General features: G+C 28.3%; 3 protein-coding genes across 3 annotated transcripts in view; 1 reads left to right on the top strand and 2 right to left on the bottom strand.

The window, feature by feature from the left end:
• Nucleotides 1–1,443: 1,443 nt before the first annotated feature.
• On the bottom strand, nt 1,444–5,699 carry LOC100166605 (glycine-rich cell wall structural protein-like). Its single transcript, XM_001947536.5, has 2 exons — nt 5,433–5,699; nt 1,444–3,248 (listed from the first exon to the last, which is right to left on the bottom strand). The coding sequence occupies exons 1-2, from the start codon at nt 5,451–5,453 to the stop codon at nt 1,830–1,832; spliced, it is 1,440 nt and encodes a 479-aa protein (XP_001947571.1). The 5' UTR covers nt 5,454–5,699; the 3' UTR covers nt 1,444–1,829.
• Nucleotides 5,700–12,095: 6,396 nt separating this feature from the next.
• Nucleotides 12,096–14,301, bottom strand: LOC100168672 (glycine-rich cell wall structural protein). The gene is made up of 2 exons (XM_001947479.4): nt 14,222–14,301; nt 12,096–13,511 (listed from the first exon to the last, which is right to left on the bottom strand). Exons 1-2 carry the CDS (start codon nt 14,240–14,242, stop codon nt 12,369–12,371), a joined length of 1,164 nt encoding a protein of 387 aa, XP_001947514.1. The 5' UTR covers nt 14,243–14,301; the 3' UTR covers nt 12,096–12,368.
• A 3,526-nt stretch (nt 14,302–17,827) lies between these two features.
• Nucleotides 17,828–22,635, top strand: part of LOC100164178 (cyclic nucleotide-gated cation channel beta-1) — a 34,280-nt gene continuing 29,472 nt past the window's right edge. Inside the window, 1 exon segment of the mRNA XM_029488883.1 lies at nt 17,828–17,931. Within this exon segment, the coding sequence (XP_029344743.1) occupies nt 17,926–17,931 (6 nt within the window). The 5' untranslated portion in view covers nt 17,828–17,925.

Below are 22,635 nucleotides of genomic sequence, written 5' to 3'. Positions count from 1 at the left end.
AAAATTTTATTTGTTGGATAAAAAAGCTTGAAAATTTAATAGAAGGCTCCTAGTATATTGTTTCAAAGGCAGATGAAAAATATTAAAAATCGTTAGTCACAGTTTTTTTTTATAAGCATTTAAAGTTCAAAAAATGACAAAATATGGAAAAATCACGAAAATTTGCAAACTATTTCGAGTTAGAAATTCATAAAAATTTTTCTTTTTAAATCTAAGATATGAAAATGTAATACAAGATTCCTTATAAGATTATCTACCTTTATCAAACAAAAAATATCTATAAGAAAGTCAAATTAAATTTTTATGATCGTTTGAAATTCAAATTTTTACAACATTGGATATTCACTAGATTTCTAACGTAACGATTTTCTTATTTTGTTGTAATTCAAAAACGAATAACTGCAGATACATGAAAATTTTACTGAATGTTTATATTAGCATTTCCTATACACCATAACATTTTGAAAATAATTTGATTCTTTTTGAGCTGTGTACAGACATGGTCAGTTTTCAATTTTTTTAGTTTTTTTTTCTATAAATATCAATAAAGTTTTATCTGTTGGGCCAAAAAGTGTATAAATTTAATACAAAGCTCCTGATATATTGTTACAATATCAGTTGAAAAATATTAAAAAAACATAGGCACAATTTTTTTTTATAAGCATTTAAATATCAAATTTTGACAAAATTTATCAAATTTTAATTTGAAAAATTATTTTGTAGTTAAAAATGTATAAAATGTTCAATTTTTGTATCTAAGAATTAAAAATTATAAACAAGATTCCACATAAGTAATTAATTCTGTTACCAAAAAATTTAAAAAATACATTTACACAGTTTATTTTTATAGTCATTTTAAGTACAAATTTGAACGAAATTACATATTAAAAACCTAGGATAACTATTTTAGTTATTTTGTTGTGATTGTATAATATTATTCGTGGATACTTGAAACTTCTAAAGTATACTATTATATCTATGATTAGATAGTATATCTATGATTTTACCACGGTTTTTTGTTGATGTATAACGCGTTATAACTTATAAGTACCTAATAGATATTATGATATGATTAATTTGGAATTTATTATAAGTACCTATTATAGGTCAATTTTTTTTTAATACCATAGATAAGTATATATTATATGTCTAATACATAGACTGATATACCGTCTCCGCTCAGAATCGTTTTTCTTATACAGTGATATTATATCATTGAATTCAAATTTAATACTGTCCATTATACAGTGACCCACTTCTAACCTACTGTACAGCAGAGCGACATCCACTTACCCACCTTTTTTAATATTATGAATTTCATTACTAAAGCATTTAATTATAGTAAAAGTTCTATTGTACACAAAAAGTGTAAGTTTATTAGATATTTAATATACGAACTTGTTGAATAACATGGGTTTTTGGGTAACTAAAACAATACGTTTGTTTTTTTTTTTTTTTTTAATTTTGATTTTATAAATATATGTTTACTACAAACTTTAACTTATACGTAGGTTATGCGAGTTTACAAACTTAATCTTAAACAATTACAGTAAAATAATCTTAAAGTATATAAATAGAATTTATTAAATATTATAGTTTATTGAATACACAGAGAGTTGATAAATTAAATAAATATGTTGATAAATAAAAATATAATTACAAAAATATTTTTTATTTTTTTATATTGATATCTCCGTTTTCAGATACTAAAATAATCTTAAAGTATATAAATAGAATTTATTAAATTTGGTTAATTGAATACACAGAGAATTGATAAATTAAATAAATATGTTGATAAATTAAAATATAATGAAGTACAAAATTATTTTTCATTTTTTTACATCGAAATCTCCGTTTCCAGATCCACCAAAACCAAATCCAATACCTCCTCCTGATGACCCACCACCTTGACCACCTGCACCACTTCCTAATTGAGATACTTGATTTTGAGCTTGTAAGTTTCCAGAACCACCATTGAATGTAGCTCCTGAACCAAATCCTTCACCTTCTCCGTAACCTTCCCCTGTTTCTGACCCAAACCCTTCCCCAAATCCTGCTACTTGACCATTTCCAAATCCATTACTCTGCCCACCTCCAAATCCACCTCCACCACTACCTGCCGCAAAGCCATTTCCAGATGCCGCCCCAGATGCCGCCCCAGATGTACCGCCAGTACCTGACCCAAATCCATTTCCAGATGCTACTCCAGAGCTACCACCATTACCTGAATTGAAGCCATTTCCAAATGTTGCTCCATTACCACTACCCATTCCATTTACGAGATTACCCCCTGATACTCCACCATTACCAAAATTCCCAGTCACCCCTTGACCATTACCTTCCCCAAAACCTTGTCCTCCACTACCAGAATAAGTACCTCCAAATTCACTACCTCCCCCAAAACCACCACTTGTACCAGAAGTACCAAATCCATTACCGTTACCAGACCCAAATCCATTTCCGTTACCAGACCCAAATCCATTTCCGTTGACAGACCCAAATCCATTTCCGCTGCCAGACCCAAATCCGTTTCCGTTACCAGACTCAAATCCATTTCCGGTTACAGCTCCAGAGGTACCTGCACCATTACCTGAACCGAAGCCACTTCCAAATGTAGCTCCATTACCACTACTAAACTCATTTCCAGATGTCGTTCCACCACTAACTCCTAATCCATTTGCGAAATTACCCTCTGATAATCCACCATTACCAAAATTTCCAGTTGTGCCTTGACCATTCCCTCCTTCAAAACCTTGTCCACCACTACCAGAAGAAGTACCTCCAAATGCACTGCCTCCCCCAAAACCACCACTTGAACCAGTAGTTCCTGTTCCACTTCCCTCACCAAATCCAGAACCAAATCCATTTCCGTTACCAGACCCACTTCCGAATCCATTGCCACTTCCAGCTGCTCCGTTCCCAAATCCTCCATTATTGCTATTCAAATAGCTTGCTTCTAAAGTACCTGCACCATTATTAGATGCACTACTGAAACCTTGTCCTTGGCCAAATCCATGAGATGAACCACTACCGATGCCTGATGCTCCAGCTTGTCCATGACCAAAGCCATTGGTAGAACCAGAAATTTGAGCGCCACCTCCCATACTAAATTGTCTAAATAAGACATTACTTTTTGACTGTGCACCATTATCTGATTCAACAGGACGAGATGATTTGAATTCTGGTTGTTCGTACACTTGAACACCGATGATTGGACGACTGATTAAAATTGTCAAGAAGACCAAATACTTTAACATAAACAAATTAACATAAGAATAAATAAATATGAAATAGGAAAATAGGAAAATAGTCAATATTATTATAATTAATAATTCATCATATTATACAAGTAATATTCCATTGAACTAATAAATTAGAGTTTCAGGTTTTCCTAGATTTAAAATTTGTAAATTTATTATGTATAACTATATTAAATATGTAAGGTAGTAAAATATACAGAATATTTTAAGCCAGTAAATGCTTCAAAAATAATTAATGATAACATAATATCGGTAGCCATATAGGGTTGTATTAAATAAGTGTGTCAAGAAAAAAGCTAGAATATTAAGTAAAAATGATTTTATTATTCTAAACAATCATATGTACATATAGTTTATAATTAATCATTCCTACGTGTGTAAATATCTGACTTTGTATATAATAGTCAGGCCTTGAAACAATTTCAGGTGCCCTGAGCACTGAACAATATTGGTACCCACTACCGGACTACCCAATGAATATAACTCAACAAAATCGGATTAACTGGTCTGCTTATCGAGTGTATCAATGTAATGTATATTATATTAATGTTAAATTTTAATTCAACAGTAAATCTTTGTACACCGAAATCGATTCTGAGTGGAAACGATTAGTCAAAATACCTAGTCAAACTATATTTTTACTAAATATATTATGTTATAATTTGCATTGCTAATAGTAATTTTGATCTTACTATTAACAATACTGAAAGCTAAATTATTTTTTTCGTCAAAAACATCATATTTATTAATTATAATAATTATAGTATAATAATATATTACCCATATAGTGTATACTTTATAGCTTATATAGCTCGTACTATATAATACCTAAATTTAATATTTCTAACAAATATTATTTTTATTGACTTTGAGACAATACCGATTACCGACTACCTTAGACGGGTATTAATATGTTCGTGGCAAAAGCAGGCAATAACTTAAAAATGAATCTAAATATTTTGAAAATGTCATTGTGTGTATAATGAATTACACTAAACAAACTAGAAATCATTATTTTTTATTAAAATCTGATATTGAAAAAAAGTGTTTTTTAATAGGTATTATTTAAATTTTTAGATTTTAGCAAATACTATTTATGAGGAACCTTGTATTACATTTTCAAGCCTTAGCTATAATAAGATAATATATACATTTTGTGGTTTTGTCAAAATTTGAAATTCAAAAGTTCATAATAAAAGTCATGCCTATAATATATTTTTAATATTTTGAAATAGGTGTAAGAACAACTTATGTGCAATCTTTATAAGATTTTTAAGATTTTTAACCGAGACTAAAAATGTTTATAAACCCTACAAAAAAAAGCTAAATAAATAAATTAAAAAATGTCAAATATCCATAATAGCTTAAAATTAGACTAAATATTTTAAAATGTTCACTATGTATAAAAAATTAAGTTGAATAATCGCAAAATAAAAATCATTATTTTAGACTAGAGGATAAATCGGTATTTTACGTTTGAATATCCAAAGTCGTCAAAACTTGAATTTTGACTGCACATAAATAACGTACATATTATATGTGGCTGTATATTATAGTTTAAAACACTTTTAAAATCTATAATATACTTGAAAATATAAATTGGAAAAACTGCAGATAGGTACCTGCTTCGTATGTTGTTCTTACTGGAATTAGAAAAAAGTTTAACGTATAGACTATATTTATTTCGTTTAAACGTTGGAAGTTCAAACTTTTACGTCATTGAATATTGAATAATATTTATACCTACTTATATTATATGTATTTTTTTCCTGAATAAATTAAGATAATTTACTTCAATAATTTTTTGGGTTAACTTTTTGGTTGTTTGTGCCCTTAGTACGTTCTCATTTTATTATTGATTAATCCTGCCATTAGTAAGTAAATAATACAAAAGTTTATTAGCTTATAATACCTAATTTAATATTAAATATTACTCGCAGATATAAACATTAAAAAAAATATTTTTAGGATACATACTTGGTATTAATCTTTAATTATTTAAATAGTTTAAATGTGATTAGTATAATATTATGTTTTAAATAATTTACTAAACATTTGGGTTTAATTTTTCAAATGATAAATACTTCGTTAATTATACATATTATACCTACGTATTTGAATAACTATTGTTTCAAAACTTAGCATAATATTTAGAAAATAATAAACACTTACCATTGGAGTGTAAGAAGCCATGATTAATCGTTGAATATGTCTCTGCAGAATAGATTATGGGTTTATATAGTGTGAGATTGTTATTTATTAGAAAGAAACGGAGGACACGCGACCCCCTACTCACTTATGCAATAACACCCCGAATGTATTATCCATACAATAGAATCCGTCTTATTAAATAAGCCAACGAATTTCATTGAAACTTTATTTTGTAATATTAATAATATGTACCTATAGTTTGTTTTATTTCCTTATTTGAGAAGACATTCTATTAGAAAAATTAATCAAAAATGAATGTACAATTTCACCACACATTACATGAATAGTTAAAATGTATGACCTTAATCGAAGACAAGTGTCTTTCAATGATTAGAAACAATAATTGTATGGCGTGTTTTTGTATGCAAATTTTAAATATCCTCTAAACATAATAATATAGATAATTTAAATCTAAAATTAATGTGAACATTTTATTTATAAAATATATTTAATATATTACAATAATTAATAATATATAGTACCTACTAATTAATTTATCGTATATAATAAATTAATGTTTTTTTTAAAACTATACTTAACATGTTTTTACAGTTCCGGTAGGTACCTGTTCGATTAATAGAAAAACTAAAATTTAAGTTTCAGTTTCTTTCCGTTTCTTAAAAAATAAAAATTTGTTACCTGTTTTGGTTTTATACTTATATGTAAAAAAATTTGTAGGTAAAGTAAAAGTATCGGTTCCGGTAAGGTTGCGGTTTTTAAATTAATTTAATTAAGGGTTCCGGTATATAAATTAATTTAAATAATGGTTTCGGTGAGGTTTCAGTCACCAATATTCAAAGGATTCCGGCTCCAAAACCGGTTCTTTTCTGAATAAGGTTCCAGTCCCTTTTTAGAGCAGAACGATGAATGTATAGGTTTTACAATAATATTGTGTTCATTTTCTTTAATGCATACAATTTTGAAAACTCTTTGACTAGTTTAAGCTGTTTATGGACATTTTAACATTTTCAATTTTTTGTTTTTTTTTTTTTTTATAAATGTCAATGAAATTTTATTTGTTGGGTCAAAAAGCATGAAAAATTAATGCAAGGCTACTGATATAATGTCACAATAGCATTTGAAAAATATTCAAAAAAACAATGACAAAATTTATCAAATTTAAAATTTAATAATTTTTTTATAGTTACAAATGTATAAAATGTTCAACTTGTATAGCTAAGGATCGAAAATTTAAAACAAGGTTCCACGCGAGTAGGTTGTTCAGTAACCAAAGTATCTAAAAAATATAAAAACACTTGAATGTCTTGAAAACTAATTCATTATGTTACGTAATTTAATTATCAAAAAAAGTAACTTTCTATACACTGTTTTTATATGTGGATATAGGTATTTTTTTTTCAATTACTATACATAGACATCTGAAATTACGTCGTCATTTCGAACAAAATAGATAGATATGCCTAACGTCATAACTGTATTCTCAGTGACCACTATGCGGAAAATGTATATTGGTACAGTAGATCGTCTGAGTGGTTGTTGGAATTGTATTGCAATAAATAGATACCTATAATATACATTCATCTATCTTCGAGTTATTGTCATTCATGCAATTTATTGATACCGTACCTATGGGTAAGGAACCGTGGCCATACACACTATACATAGTGAATGATGGAGTGGTTAGTTTTTATGTGAAATATAAATATTGTCATTATTCGTTGGGAATTTAGTACATTGTACATTTGTACCTATCTTATGTGTATAGACACTAATCGATTAGTGGATATCCCATAGATTGTGTGATTTTTGTCTTATAGATACTGTATTATTATTATTATGTAATAATGATATTAACATAAAAACAGGTAGTTACGTTTTCAAAAAATAAATGAATAAATCATACACTGTTCTTTATACAAAAAGTTAGTAAATTACTTGTTAGAAATAACTTAAGTCTTTAATTTAAGTTCAAATTATTTATAAAAACACATACCTATACCCAAAGTGCCTGTAAATAAATTTTATCAAGTATATAGACCACACTGTGTTACACGATATAGGTATATCTACTTATAGTAACAAAAACTAAATAACAAAAATAAAAATACTATTCTTTACAAAATAAAAAAAAAAATATTTGAGATTTACGAATCTTGAAGTTTATACTATTATACTATTATAGTCATATTAATTGAGACTTGAGCCTGGAGCAAAATTATCAAACTCCTCTATATGGCCCTGGCATCAATGAATAGTTAACTTCATAGTTCATAGTGAACAATTAGCACTATCAAATTATATTATATAATTATTATCTATTAAAGGTAAACACACCAGATCTCCATTTTCAAAAAAATTATATAATACCATTAATAGCTATTGAAATAAAACTCGATTCACAAAAATTATGACATATTGCTGAAATATCAAATATGAGCGTTAATAATAATAATAGCGTTTGCTATTCGGTGTTATATGTACCTATTTTAAACGGAATTTAATAATTAGGTGGGTATTAATTCTATTTTACAAGACACAATTTTCACTATCTATTCAATATTATAAATCTTAACAATACATTTTGAACACAAAAGATACCTATGTATAATTACGAGAGGGGGAGACAATGTGTTAAAAGATACCTACTTTTAACAAATTTAATTTACAAAAATCTGAAATCGTATAAAAAATATGTTGTTTATTTTTATTTGAAAGTGATCTAACTTATCAGATTTAAAAATATGTCTGATTTTTGCATATAATAAGTCATAAATTATAAATGTGAAACTTTTTAATTAGTTGGTAGATAGATCATTGATCGGTATAGATGGTGCATATAATATTATCATACATATAAATACATATTCAATATGTGATTTTACATCGTGTCAAGCACGATAAGTGTTTAGCATTATAGTATTATATTATTCTATGTATTGAACATAATCTAATTATTTCCCATAATGTGGTTTCGGACGTTTAAGTACATTTTATTATTATATGTATTTAAAAAAAATTAGATTCTAAGGGAGCGTTAACGTGGGATAGCTCACTTGATTATTTCTCAAATATTATCAAGTTAAGGATTATTCGACAAAATGAATCGTTTTATAGCTTGCGTTGCTTGTACAGATTGAAGTTGGAACAATGAGTTATTAGAAATAAATTCATTATAATTTATATATATTATTCTGTTTCTGTATTCTACCTTATTTTAAAATTAATTTACATGTCACTAATGATGAAATTAGAGTAAACTATTTCAGACTAATATATCTTAATTTGTATATAATATCGTGGTGCATTAAGGAGGTCAAAATTTAAAAGTTTTTCAAAAGCTCTAGGAAAAACAAAAAAAAAAATTACGGAAAAGCGGGAATTTCGACAAAACCGATTTTGATTTTTGGTGTAAATGGTAAATCTAAAAAAAAAATAATTACCGATGATACATGATACCATCGATTTTTACTGAATGTTTATATCAACATTTATATACATTACACACCATAAGATTTTGACTCATTTTTAGCTTTCTATAGGCATATGAGATTTTCAAATATTATTAGCGTTTTTTTAATTAATGACAAAAAAAAATTCGCATGGTCAAAAAACTTGAAAATGTGATACAACTATACAAGATTCCTCGTAAATTGTTTTTAGTGGAAATTAAAAAAAAAAGTTGAACGTAAATCCACAGTATTATATTTCGTGGAAATCATGGAAAATAGCAAATTATTTTTAATGAGATATTCATAAAAAATTTTCGTTTTATATCTAAAACTTTAAAATGTAAAACAATATTTCTCATAATTCATAAGCTTGTCTACTATTATAAAAAAAAATATAGCAACAGGAAAACCAAATAAAATTTTTATGAGCCTTCGAAATAATGCTTCCATTTTCAACTTCAGTATCATGTTCGATGGGAAAGTGAATCTAGTAGGTGTATTGGGCAAGTCAAAATTCCAAGTAGTTTTCAAAAGCGCCGAGAAAAACAAAATAAAAATTAAGAAAAACTGGAATTTTTACGCAAAATTGGTTTTGGTTTTTAGCGAAGCTCTAAAAAAAATTATCATAGATACATGAAATTTTCACTGAATATTTATATTAGCATTTTCTATACACCATAAGAGTTTTAAAATATTTTGAGTTGTTTTGAGCTGTTTAATTTAATTCAAGACTGCTAATATAGTAATATATTGTTACAATGGTAATTGAAAAATATTAAAAATATACATAGTGACAATTTTTTTTTATTTTTTTTTTTTTGGTCCAGATTCCGGTAACTATGGCCATTATAGCTATTGTGGGGGTTACGGATGTAACAGTTGTAACGGTACACATAGGCTATTGGGTGGTTTTTTTAATAATTAAAATTATTGTAAGGGAGGGTACTGTAGGTTTTTTGTTGAACACGTGTGTTTGGTTTTGGAAGAATTTCAAATTAGGAACCCATAGGTTTCTGTCATGCCCGGTCGGGGGATGGCAGCCTCTATCTCTAGACAGTTGCTTGCCCAGAGAGAGGAGCGACATTCGAACTGGGAACAGTACGCGTCGGAACCGAATCCGTAATCCACTTGGCCACTCCGTCCCCCAATTATTTTTATAAGTACCCATTTAAAGTTCAAATTTTAACAAAATACGTAAAAATCACGAAAATGTACAAACTATTTTGAGTTAGTAATTCATAAAAGTTTTCTTTTTAAATCTAAGATTTGAAAATATAATACAAGATTCCTCATAAGTTTGTCTACCTGTAACAAAAAAAAAAATGTCTACAAGAAAGTCAAATTCAATTTTTATGAGTGTTTGAAGTTTAAATGTTTACAACATTGGATATTCACTCGATTTCTCATGTAGCGATTTTCTTACTTTGTTGTAATTCAATAGGTAACTGTAGGTAGGTAGGTACATGAAAATGTCACTGAATATTTATATTTTAATTTTATATACTGCATACAATTTTGAAAATACTTTGACTAGTTTTGGCTAGATTACTTATTAAATAACCAAGAATAACGATTTTAGTTATATTGTTGTAATTTAAAAATATTATTCGAAGGTAATGGGTACTCAAAACTTCTAAAGTACCATATTATTATATTTAATATGATAATACACAAATAATATTAGTACAACTTACTGGCTACCGCAATAACAATATAAATATAATATAAAGTAACCTAGGCTGACAAAGACTCAAAATCGTTTACAATATCGTATGTAATGATATTTTATCATTGAATTCAAATGAAACAACATCCATTACAGTCAACCATTTTTAACCTACTGTAGAGTGTTGAGCAGGACGACATCCACTAACCCACTTTTTTGATTAACGTTGATAACATTTTGTTTGTCTAAGGAAATTAATGAAATTTAATACGTTCTTCATAAATGGTCGTCACAATAATTAAAAATAGGTACCTACTTTCATATTATTATGTTTATAAGTATTTGAAATTCAAATGTTGACAAAACTATTTTTTTATTAAAAAATTAGTTATCAAGAAGACGTGATAAGTAATATGTAATACATATATACATTATACATGAATACATGATACGTAATAGGTACCTATATACAATATACGTGATACGTAATATATATAAAAAAAGAAGCATCGTATTAAATTTTGATTAAAATTGTATACAACTTAAATAGCTATTCTAGCTAAATTCTTTGTAAAATATCGTAAAAACCGTTTAGCCAGTAGTCGACCAGTAGTCGACCAGTGGTAATAAATTATATTAACAATTTAATCGTTTTTTATGAGGTACCTATTCAATAGCCAATAGCTATACGTTTTAAAAAAGAATATCAATTATAAAGTAATAGCGGTATACTTATACATTTTTAATTCGTATAATGTGTTTTTTTGTTGAAATTATAACCAATGGTGTATTGGTACGGGTACGCGGGTATACGCCGTATACCCATCAGAAGATTTTCGATTTTCGGCGTATACCCAAGGTAAAATCTTATTTTACGGGTATATGCTTCCAAAATAACCAGAAAACCAAATAAGATTTAAAATTTATCTAATAATTATATAGGAAAAAAACGTTATTCGTTATTATGTATTAATGAATTACTTATCAATTGAGGTAGGTATCGAATATAAGTTATATAACAATATGCGTCGTGTTTAATGTATTTTAAGACTTTAAGTTCAATTTAGTAAACCCAATATTGAATACAAAAAGTCTATGTGGAAAATTCTATAGATTGTACCTATATAATAATAATGTTATTATTATTTTAATTTTTTTGACATTCGAGTTGATTTTGTTTTATTTTCTATTGTTACATTATAAAAAAATTAATAAAATAATGTTAAAAACTATGTACTATATAATTGAACTGCAATAACGTTACATAATATATACGATGATATAATTTGATCGTTTAGGTTACGTACATATTTTATTGGTGCGTATACCCATAAATATATTTACCAATACACCACTGATTATAACTAAATCCTTATTGAATAATGATTATTATCACAATATTAGTAGTATTATTTAGTTTGTTTATGTTTTAGTTGGTACCTGCTATAAAATATGATCAGAAATAATTTTAAATAATATATATATATCAATATCTGAATGGATTAATTTCTTCTGACGTCTAGCTATAATAGTATGAATACAACTGAATTCGTCGGAAACAAGATTTTAATGTTTAAAGCATAAATAAAAATATACATAGTTAAAATATATAACAGAATATTATTATAATAGATAAATGAATAAATACAATAAAATAATTAAATAATTAAACAATAGTTTTGTTGTGTTATTGTGTCAGTGGACATGCACAAATAAGTTATATATGAATAAATAATTTTATATATTATACGGTAGCTATATTATAATGATAAATGATAAATTATTGTGTTGAGTTGAAATATATGCGTATGGCCCGTGCCGTTAGCCATAAGTAGCTGCTGCGCCGCCGCCAGCTCCGCCGCCGAATCCGAGGCCGCCGCCGAATTGACCGCCGCCACCATGTGCTAGGGCTCCAATGAGTTGAGGCTTGTGGTGTAGACCGAAGATACTATGACCAGCGCCACCGCCGAATCCACCACCGACGCCGTAACCGCCGCCATGACCAAATCCAGCACCGTGACCGAATCCACCGCCATGACCAAATCCTCCGCCGTGTCCGAAACCACCGCCATGTCCGTGCCCGTGACCGACACCGCCACCAAATCCAGCTCCTTGACCGGATCCGCCTCCGAAACCACCTCCTTGACCAGATCCACCGCCAAAACCACTACCTTGGCCAGCTCCGAAACCATTTGCATAGCTCCCTCCGGTTCCAAGACCGTATCCACCAGTGTTACTTCCAGAACCACTTCCTGAACCATAACCACCTCCGTGCCCGAAACCACCGGAACCGCTTCCCTGTCCGTAACCAGAACCACCAGTACCACTTCCATGTCCATATCCGGAACCACCAGATCCACCTCCCTGTCCATAACCGACACCGCCGGATCCGCTTCCTTGTCCATAACCGGAACCGACAGAACCGCTTCCTTGCCCATAACCAGTACCGACAGAACCACTTCCTTGCCCATAACCAGTACCACTTCCCTGTCCATATCCAATACCACTTCCCTGTCCATAACCAGTACCACTTCCCTGTCCATAACCAGAACCACCAGTACCACTTCCCTGTCCATAGCCGGCACCGCTGGATCCGCTTCCTTGTCCATAACCGACACCAGTTCCGTAGTTACTGTTGGTTGATTCACCACCGATGCCATAACCTCCTCCGGCTCCTCCACCTCCTCCTCCTCCTCCTGCACCTCCTCCGCCACCTGCACCGAAGCCAACGCCTATTCCCACGCCGCCAGATCCATGACCAGAACCGGAACCGTAACCGCTGCCACCGCCGGAGACGGAACCACCGGAACCATGGTTGATAGGGTGTATCGCACCGAAAACCACTCTTTTGGCCGTTACTTCATCATCATTTTCAGTTTTCGTATCCGGTTTCAGTTCTGTGGACTTAGATAGTTCTGTACCCGTCACAGAACAGCTTATGAGGCAAGCAGCGGTTACTAGTACCTACAAAAATACAAAATTAAAAATATATTAATTAAGTAATTTATTTTAGTTTTATACAAGTTGTACTCTGCATGTCAATATCATACTAAATTATATACCTAGTTGAATAATGGACTCAAATACCTAACTTGTTATATGTCTGTATGATTATCCGAAGTTTATTATAATTGATACTAATTTGAACTTATGTTATTTTGTTAGTTACCTAATATTGTGAAGTTTAAAAAACTGCGTAGGTATATAAAATATTATTATATAATAACTGAATGTGCAGAAAAATATTTTTAAAATAAGTATTACTACCGCAAAGACATATTCTTAAACGGATAAATTATAAGAACATTATAACAATACAATATATAGTTTGATTATATTAAATTAAATAATATTATATTTTTATTGATACCTATGCCTAATATACTGTATGCTGTATCCATTACAATAAAAATGGATTACTCGTTCTAAAATAGCTATGACTTTTACGAGTATAAGAATGGTTATAGGTAAATTTTGTTTTAATTTCTAAGTTTGTGTTTGGTATTTATTTTTTTTAAGAACTGTAAAGTTATGTTGAGAAATTCAAATATAATGTTTTTTAAATACATAATAAAAGTAGACTTTTATAAATTTAAGTGTTGAGAAATTCTTTAAAAAATATTTTGGTTGTAAGTATAGGATAGAAAAAACTAGTATTTAAAAAAAAAACTTACCAATGATGTGTAGAGAGCCATGATAGATTGTAGAATGTGCCTCTCTTGGCAGTTTCAGTAGTTTATATACTCCGAGTCCTTTACCTATCGATATCTACACGAAACGGGGATACCCTACTCATACATAACAATATACAATATAACTCCAAGTGACCGAGTCTATTTTACCGAATTTTTTGTTACGATTGTATTATAAACACATAGATAATTAAAAACAAATAACTGTCAAAATGTTTTTGTCTTTGTTCACATAACTCTTCCAATAGAATTCATAATTTTAATACTAATAAAATATGTTATACAAATATTTTTTTTTTAAATGTTAATTTAGTAGATAGACTCTTTTATTAACTCTAAATACTTATAAAATACAACTATTTTATTTCCATTTCTGTAAAATTATGATGGTTTTATTGAAAACTAAAAACGTTATATTATTTATTAACACTGAATAATAAAAGCTTAAGAAATGTATTTGTTTTTGAAATGCATTTCCTGAAAATTAAAATATTTTACTTTTTATTAAGATTATAATAAATAATAATAATCGATAAATTAACTTCAATTCAATATAACTAAATATAAAAATACATCTAGGTTTATAATAGATTATTAACTATCTTAAAATTAAACTGTGTTTACTAAAAAATAGTAAACACTTACCTAACAATAATAACTTGCCACCTAAATTCTTATAATAATACTTATAAAATAATAGTAGCTGTTTCTACTTCCTAATAAATATAAAATGTACCAGCCATTTATAATATAAAACGTTTGGTTATATTATTAATTGTGCATTAAAAACTAAATTTTAGATTTATGGTAGAATAATATTTTGTTTTATTTACGGATATCTCATTTTCAATTATTAGAAATGCTTTATAATTTAATCCATAATAATTGTACTATGATATAATATATATTGTTTTTTTTTTTTTATTATTATTAAGAAAGGCAATTTACAATCTGTATTACACAATAATTACAATAAGCAAATTTTATAAAAAAAAAATAGAATAAAGTAGCATGAATAACGTGATGAGGAAGAAACCCAAAGGTAACACCTCCTTTATTAATTTAAAAGGTCTCTACACCATTTACGCTTTAGTCTGCGTGGCGGGTTTTTTGGGAGGGTGAGGGAGGACATGTGTGATATTAGAGTATGGCTATGTGTGCTTAAATTTTGGTGAAAATTTTTGTACATTGTTTTGGCGAGTTCAGTGGTAGTTGCTATTTTTAAGTCGTTGTGTAAGGTAGAGTTTGAAACGTACCAGGGGGCTTTGGCTACTAACCTTAGCGCAATTGATTGAAAAGCCTGAATTGGCCTGATGTTCGAGGGCTTTGCTGGACCCCAGATTGCTATTCCATAAGACCAAACTGGTCTTATGATTGACTTATATATAATAAGTTTGTTTTGGAGTGGTATTTTGGAGTTAAGGAGTGGTCGGAGGAGGTGAAGTCTATTGTTCGCTGATTTTCTTTTTTCTTTTAGATGTGGGCCCTAGGTTATATATTGTTTTAAACGATATGTATTTCATCGGATAATATAAGTCAAAATTGATAAATCCCCAAGCTCTAGTTTACCCTTCTCCACTCAAAGTAATTTTTAAAATCATGTCATTATTTCCGTGTAAATTATTTAAACGATAATGTGCTATGGCTTTATTATCTTGCGACCTGAGTCGAGGGTAGGTAGTAAAGCTATTTGATTGCTTAATATAGACATCATTATCACATATTTTTATTTAATTACAAAAATTAAAGTTTAAACACCACCATATCGTACGTTGGTGTTTAATTATCACAATAGTAATTGATTCCTAAAAGTTGCACATAAAATGTATAAATTATTATTATGCGTGCTACACGTTTTATAAATAGATAGGTAATTAACAATTTGAATGAAGAAACTTATTTCTATTTAATTAATCAATATTTCTAGCGTAGAATAAATATTAAAATAATTAATTAATTTCAGTTGAAGTAGGTAGGGTATTATTTTGATCGTGCTGAATGGAAATTGTTTTTAATTATTCATTAATATTAAACTAAAACGTAAATTATTCAATTCTGTTAATCGAATTTGTTCATCAATTAATGGGTTCTATATATATATTTGTGTCAAGTTTCAACTACCTACACATTGTCAAATAATTTGAGTATAGAAAATGTGTTGGTACTATTTAATATTTAAAACTAGTTAAAATTAAAAAGTAAATTACTAGCAGATAAAATAAAAATTACTTTATTGTAAATGTGGATATTATTATTAGGTATACATATTTCAATATTTTTTTTCCGATAAATAATAGAGAGTTATGTTTTAGTAATAAAATTACATTATAATAAATTAAAACTTAATGACTAAACAATAATTATTGACATTCAAAAAAGAATAAAAGAATAAATTGGAATTGAAGATTCAATAGAATAACGAATATTGCATTACACATAATACCTAATATTATATTATGTATACTATATAGGTATAACTCCATAGCCAAGTGTAGGTAATAATGGTTTTGATAATCTGAGTGGAATGAGGAAACGAATAATTTTACAGATAGGTACCAAATGAAAAACAATTTACATTATAAATATTTATTACGAGTCGTAAAAATTCTTTACAATAATTTAAAACCTCAATATTTTTAATTGTTGATTTATCATTTATTTTTTTGTTTCCATAAAAATCAAAAACTGTTACATAGCTACCTATGGATTTTAAAAAATATCGTTAAGTTTACTAGTTTCATAATCCAAAATTGTTTTTTTTTTACTCCCTCACTTGACGCATATTTAGCAATAATATAATTTAAAATTGTCATAAATGTAGATAGGTATAAAGGAGTATTTAAACTTTTTTTTTTTTGTTAGCATAAATGACTATAATATAAACATTATAATAAATTAAACATAATGATATAGCTCCGAAAGGATTTCAAATATGATTAAAATGTATAGTTATTATAATAGCATTGCAGTACGAGTAGGCTATATGCCCAATGCGAGACCACAGTATTTTTGAATGATCAATTATCATTTTTTTATTTAGTTACATACAAATTATAAAACTGTTACATGAATATAAATTTCTGAAAAAAATTGTAAAGTTTATTAGTTTCATAATCCAAAACTATTCATTTTACTCCCTCACTTGATGCATATTTAACAACATAAAATAATTCAAAATGTAGGTGTAAAAGAATATAATATTTTAGTCTTTTTTTTTATACTTAATTATTTTCTGTAAGCATAAATGTCTATATAGATATTATGATAAAGTAAACATAATGATATAAGTCCGAGAGCTTTTCAAATATGTATATAATTTATAGTGATGATAATAACACTACAGTACGAGAGTAGACTTTGCGCCGATGCGAGACGAGTGGCTTGCGATGCCCTGCCACTATAGTGCGCTCTGTCCAGCAGGTTGTTCAAATGTTTAAAATATCTATAAGCAAATAGAACAATCAACGATGCATACTACGGTATGAATTGTTTGACTTGCGGTATAATCACTGTGGTATTATATAAATATACGTATTATGGTAACCCGTCCCCGTAAACTTTTTATTCAATAAAGAACAATTTTGTTATGTATGCCTGCTATATTATAATATTAGTATTGTCTCTTCGGAAAATTAATTTGACCGAAAACGGTAACGACTGTACGACTCGAAAACGTCAAAATCACTATGCAGGTACCATCTGATAATATTGTACCTACCTCAAAATCGTATATATATTTTGTAGTAATAATATCATAATATTATTATAATAATCGGTACAAGTGACTTTTTTCTGCCCTGTTTGTTTACTGTTTGCTACGCATGTATAAAATGAACAGCGTAAATGTGGGCCCAATTTATTGATTTGGCCGGGAGAACATTTCCTCTCGCGCTTTTCCCATCTTTCCGTCGGCACGCTCTGTGCGCGATAGTTCATCCCTGCGACATTACAACATATTACGCATTCGTCATAATAATATCATGCTTACAACACAATAATATTACTATCGTTTTAAATCGCGTATTTCAATATTACCGGCGATCCAATTAATAGTGAGTAAACATTGTGCATTTTAATAGTAATCGTAATGTCTGACACAGATTTGTGTATCGCATGCAGCCTCCATATAGTACCTCGGATGTACCTGCGCCCTGCAGTACCCACCCCTGTGTCGTGTGTAATACGATATTTTATAATATAGTGATAATAAGTGTGTTGTAGAGTATATTTTGTCACGTGTCACAATAAATTGTCGACGATATAATATAGGTACCTAACACAATACCCGACTTGTACGAGAAACCGTGCAAACATCATACATGTTTAAATGTTTTAAACATAATATTTATATTATTATTTTAGTAGAAGAAAAACGCTACAGTTTTCTGAACTTGTGTAGGTTTGAATACCTACGTTTTGCACGTTTTCTATAGGTACGCAGAGAAATAAATTGAAAATCGTAACATAAGCAATTCAAGATTTTTATGGCTAAGCGGACGTTTAAAATATATTTTTGAATTTTGGCTATTTGTTTGCTACCTGTTAAAAATTATTTCAATCATGAGGGCGCTATTATTAACATTTTGTTATAGGCATACAATATAGGACAATTATACCAAACATTGAAATACCTGCATTAGTAGATAGGAAACTGTTTTTAGTTTACCTATAATAGCAGCTACTACCTATATAATTTAAGATCATTATTTGGGTAGTTATAACTGCAGCTGTATTGAATCATGATTGTTATTATATGATTATTCATTTAATATAATTAAATTAATAAGAAAAATAAAAATTTTTGGCCAAATCAAAAAGTTTAATATTTATTTTATATTATGTTTATGTCAGTACATAGAAAAGTTATAAAAATATAAGTTGTATAAAAATTACGTAATATAAAAATATAATTGCACCTATATAATTGTTATCATTAATTATTTTATCGGTAGTCGTCGAGTTTGACTGTACCAGTTTAACTACCATATACATATATATATATATTATAGTACCTACATTTACTTAGAAAAAAATAAATATCTAATAAATAATGAATAAATAATTTGTTTTACAATTTATATTGTTATACTTTTCTACATATAATATAACATAAAATTAATGTTAAACTTTTCGGTGTTGTTGAAAAGGGAAGGGCACAATTTTCGTCGAAAACGGTTATGCCCTTTAAAACCTTAGTTAGCAACCTACTACAGTACTACCTATACATATAATTATTATTTTATCAAACTATGATTGATCAAATTTAACCTAACCTACTTTATTGTACATACCGTGTAAATTAACATTAACTAATGGCTTACAACGTTAACTTAAAAAATATTATGTTCGTATGTATAGGTATTGAATTTGACTATTTTTGTATACACAATAGCAGGGCTTACACACTTTATAATAACGTTATGAATTATGATTATAACGTTATATTTTACAAGAAATGATTGAAATTTGTAAATGTAATTATAACGGAAAACGATAGTTAAAAATAATTAAATCCCAAAACATAGCGATTAACAAAATATATTATATAGCATTTAAAAAAAACATAACGCAAAACATGATTTATAGAATATCATTGGACGAAAAATAACGCAAAACGAAATATTTATAAATCTAAATCTATTTATTTAAAAGGTCTATTGGATTCGTAGAAATATTTATTTCATGCAAACATCTAAGAATTGATTATATTATATTCCGTATCTAGGGCATTACCTACCCGCATTAGTTATTATTTTGAAATTTAATAGGTATTAACACTATTTTAAATAACGATAAACGCAAAATTTGAATAACGTTTTAATTCTGTATAACGATAAACGAAAAAATGTAATAACGGTTTAATTGTAAATTACATAAAACGAATTTTTTTTCAAATGCAAGCCCTGCACAATAGACAATATCGAATAAAACTAAATTTATATAATTAGTATAGAATGATACTATAGCAGTATTATATTATTTTAATACAATTATTACTATTTATTTCAATTTTAATTATATTAATCCTTCAAGAATATAATGTAACCCACTGAAAATGTTCGTTGCATGTTCGTTATAATGGTGCAAATCATTTTTTACGGGGGCCAACCTAGAAATTTACCAGCTGGCACCAACACCCACCATTATTAATCATCTATATTTCCAAACATGTCTATTACCTATCGTATAATATTACATTTACGATAAGTTATATAAATATATAACCCTAGCTACTAGGATCCACATACCCACTGCTAAATATTTTTTTTTGGAGGTTAGATAGTGACCCTTCGGGGATTTGCACCACAGCTTGTATTCTTTAACAAGACCCAGATACTTAACTAAAATACTAAATGTGCATTATTATTAATTGATTTTATACTTTGCAACTACACCTATTAGCTACTACCTATTACTAAGTAAATTTTATTATTATGACGTAGGTACCACTACTCATTTATGAGATTACAGGCCCTGTTTAAACTGTGTTAGCCGTGTTATATGAGTCTAAAGCTGGTTTTAAAATAAATACATTACATTTTAAAGTTTCTATTTTAATTAGTTATATTAGGTAGTTTCAATTCAATCATTTTCGATTTTCTCTTGTAGGTACAATGTACATTATACTAAACAAACATGAGTATTATACTGTATAGGTATTTTATACTGAGTGTTCAAAAAGTTTGGCAACAGTCGTTCGACTAATTAGGACTGCAGATAAACGATATTTGATAATATATTATAGTTAATGAGATGATTAAATATTTTATCTAATAAATCTGCAGCAATGTTATCTGTTAGCTGTTATTGCTAAATGTAGGTAAGTACCTACATAAATACGAAAACAGTAATACTATTAAAACCTTTCAAAATGTTTTGAATACCTAGTCACTATAGTGAATAATTTACATGTTATAATATATTTTATAGGTTTTCATTTTTAGAAAATAATAATAATAAATATTGTATAGTGACATAGTGTACTGTCGTAGTGAAGCCGTGTAGGCGGTTTGAGGCTTTTTCAAATTTTTCGCAATTCTTTAATATTTGAAAATTATATTTTATGTTTTAGTTACCACTTTAATTATAAAAATTGTCCAATAATATACTACCCAGTGTATATTTAGGGAGAGGAGGTTGATACAGTGTGTTATATCGAATACAACTACTTCACACGAAAAAGTTCACAGGCGTTGTAGAATTGTCGGATTTAGATAACTATATTTTATCATGAAAGATGAAGACTTCCTACAGGTCCACTGACCTCCGATTTTTTATTTCATTTAAAATAACAGTATAAAATTACTTATCAAAAAAAGCTTAGAGCTGACTTATTTTTAAATACATATTATAAAGTTTGAGATTAAAATACTAAAAAACGGAGTTCAATTCTACTTGTTGAATTTATCCTCTATATTAGTTAAAAATAAGTCATTTGGCTGATTCTATAGAACAGGAAAATGATTCCAGTAGAACGTATTTTTGTAGAGAAAATGACATTGGCTAAGTACCTATCTACAGGCTGGACCAATTGTATTGTAATTATTATTATTCATAATAAAAAAAATGCATTGATTTTAAAAATAATCAAGTTAATTTTCGACAGTTTAGAGAACATAGAGCGTATCATTAGTGTTCTGTGCAATATTCTAATAAGCTAAAATATCCTTTGAGAATCCTTTAGGCTCAATTTTCAGAGTTTATCAACCAAATGCTATAAGAAAAACATTCATTGCGGTTGAATAAATTGAAAAAAAATAATAGTTGAGAAATATAAAATCTTAATAAGAGTTCTCATTCTGTTTTATCATTTTGTAAAGTTTGAATGCACAAATCAATTATTTTTCTATTTTAGTCTATTCTTTATCAGTTCAATATATTTGTTCTATATATCTCTATGTCTGATTTGTATATCTATATAAAAAAAAAAAATGTTTTTAAATATTCATATTTTGTAATTTGAATGATATCTCTACTCCATTACAACCTCGAGCTTAAAGAAGCTAATATTATTATATAATATGTATTATTATTAGATACTATATGTATTATATATACCTATATTTATTAATAATTGTAATTTTAATATTTGAATTTAGATATAGGTACCTACCTACCTATATTATGGTTGGTTTATATATGTTATAGGTATTCTTAACAAATTTGTGAAATGGGTACCTTCAAGCATTTCTTCGATTGTGTCTGTGCTATGTGTATAATTGAAAAAAAACCCAACCATTCAGATAACAATAATTATTGAAAAAGATACATTATTTGTGGATAATATGCACTGTAATCCAGTAGTGGCGTCCCGTAAGTAGGTTACGCAGTGTGATCGTTAGTGTTGCCGTTGTCTTCTGATCGGTGGCAACTGAGCCCTGCAGTACGGAGTTGTC

Source organism: Acyrthosiphon pisum, chromosome X (assembly GCF_005508785.2).
Source record: "Acyrthosiphon pisum isolate AL4f chromosome X, pea_aphid_22Mar2018_4r6ur, whole genome shotgun sequence".
Classification (NCBI taxonomy): domain Eukaryota; kingdom Metazoa; phylum Arthropoda; class Insecta; order Hemiptera; family Aphididae; genus Acyrthosiphon; species Acyrthosiphon pisum.
Note: the sequence above shows the minus strand (reverse complement) of the source record. Positions and strands in the feature narration are given on the sequence as shown.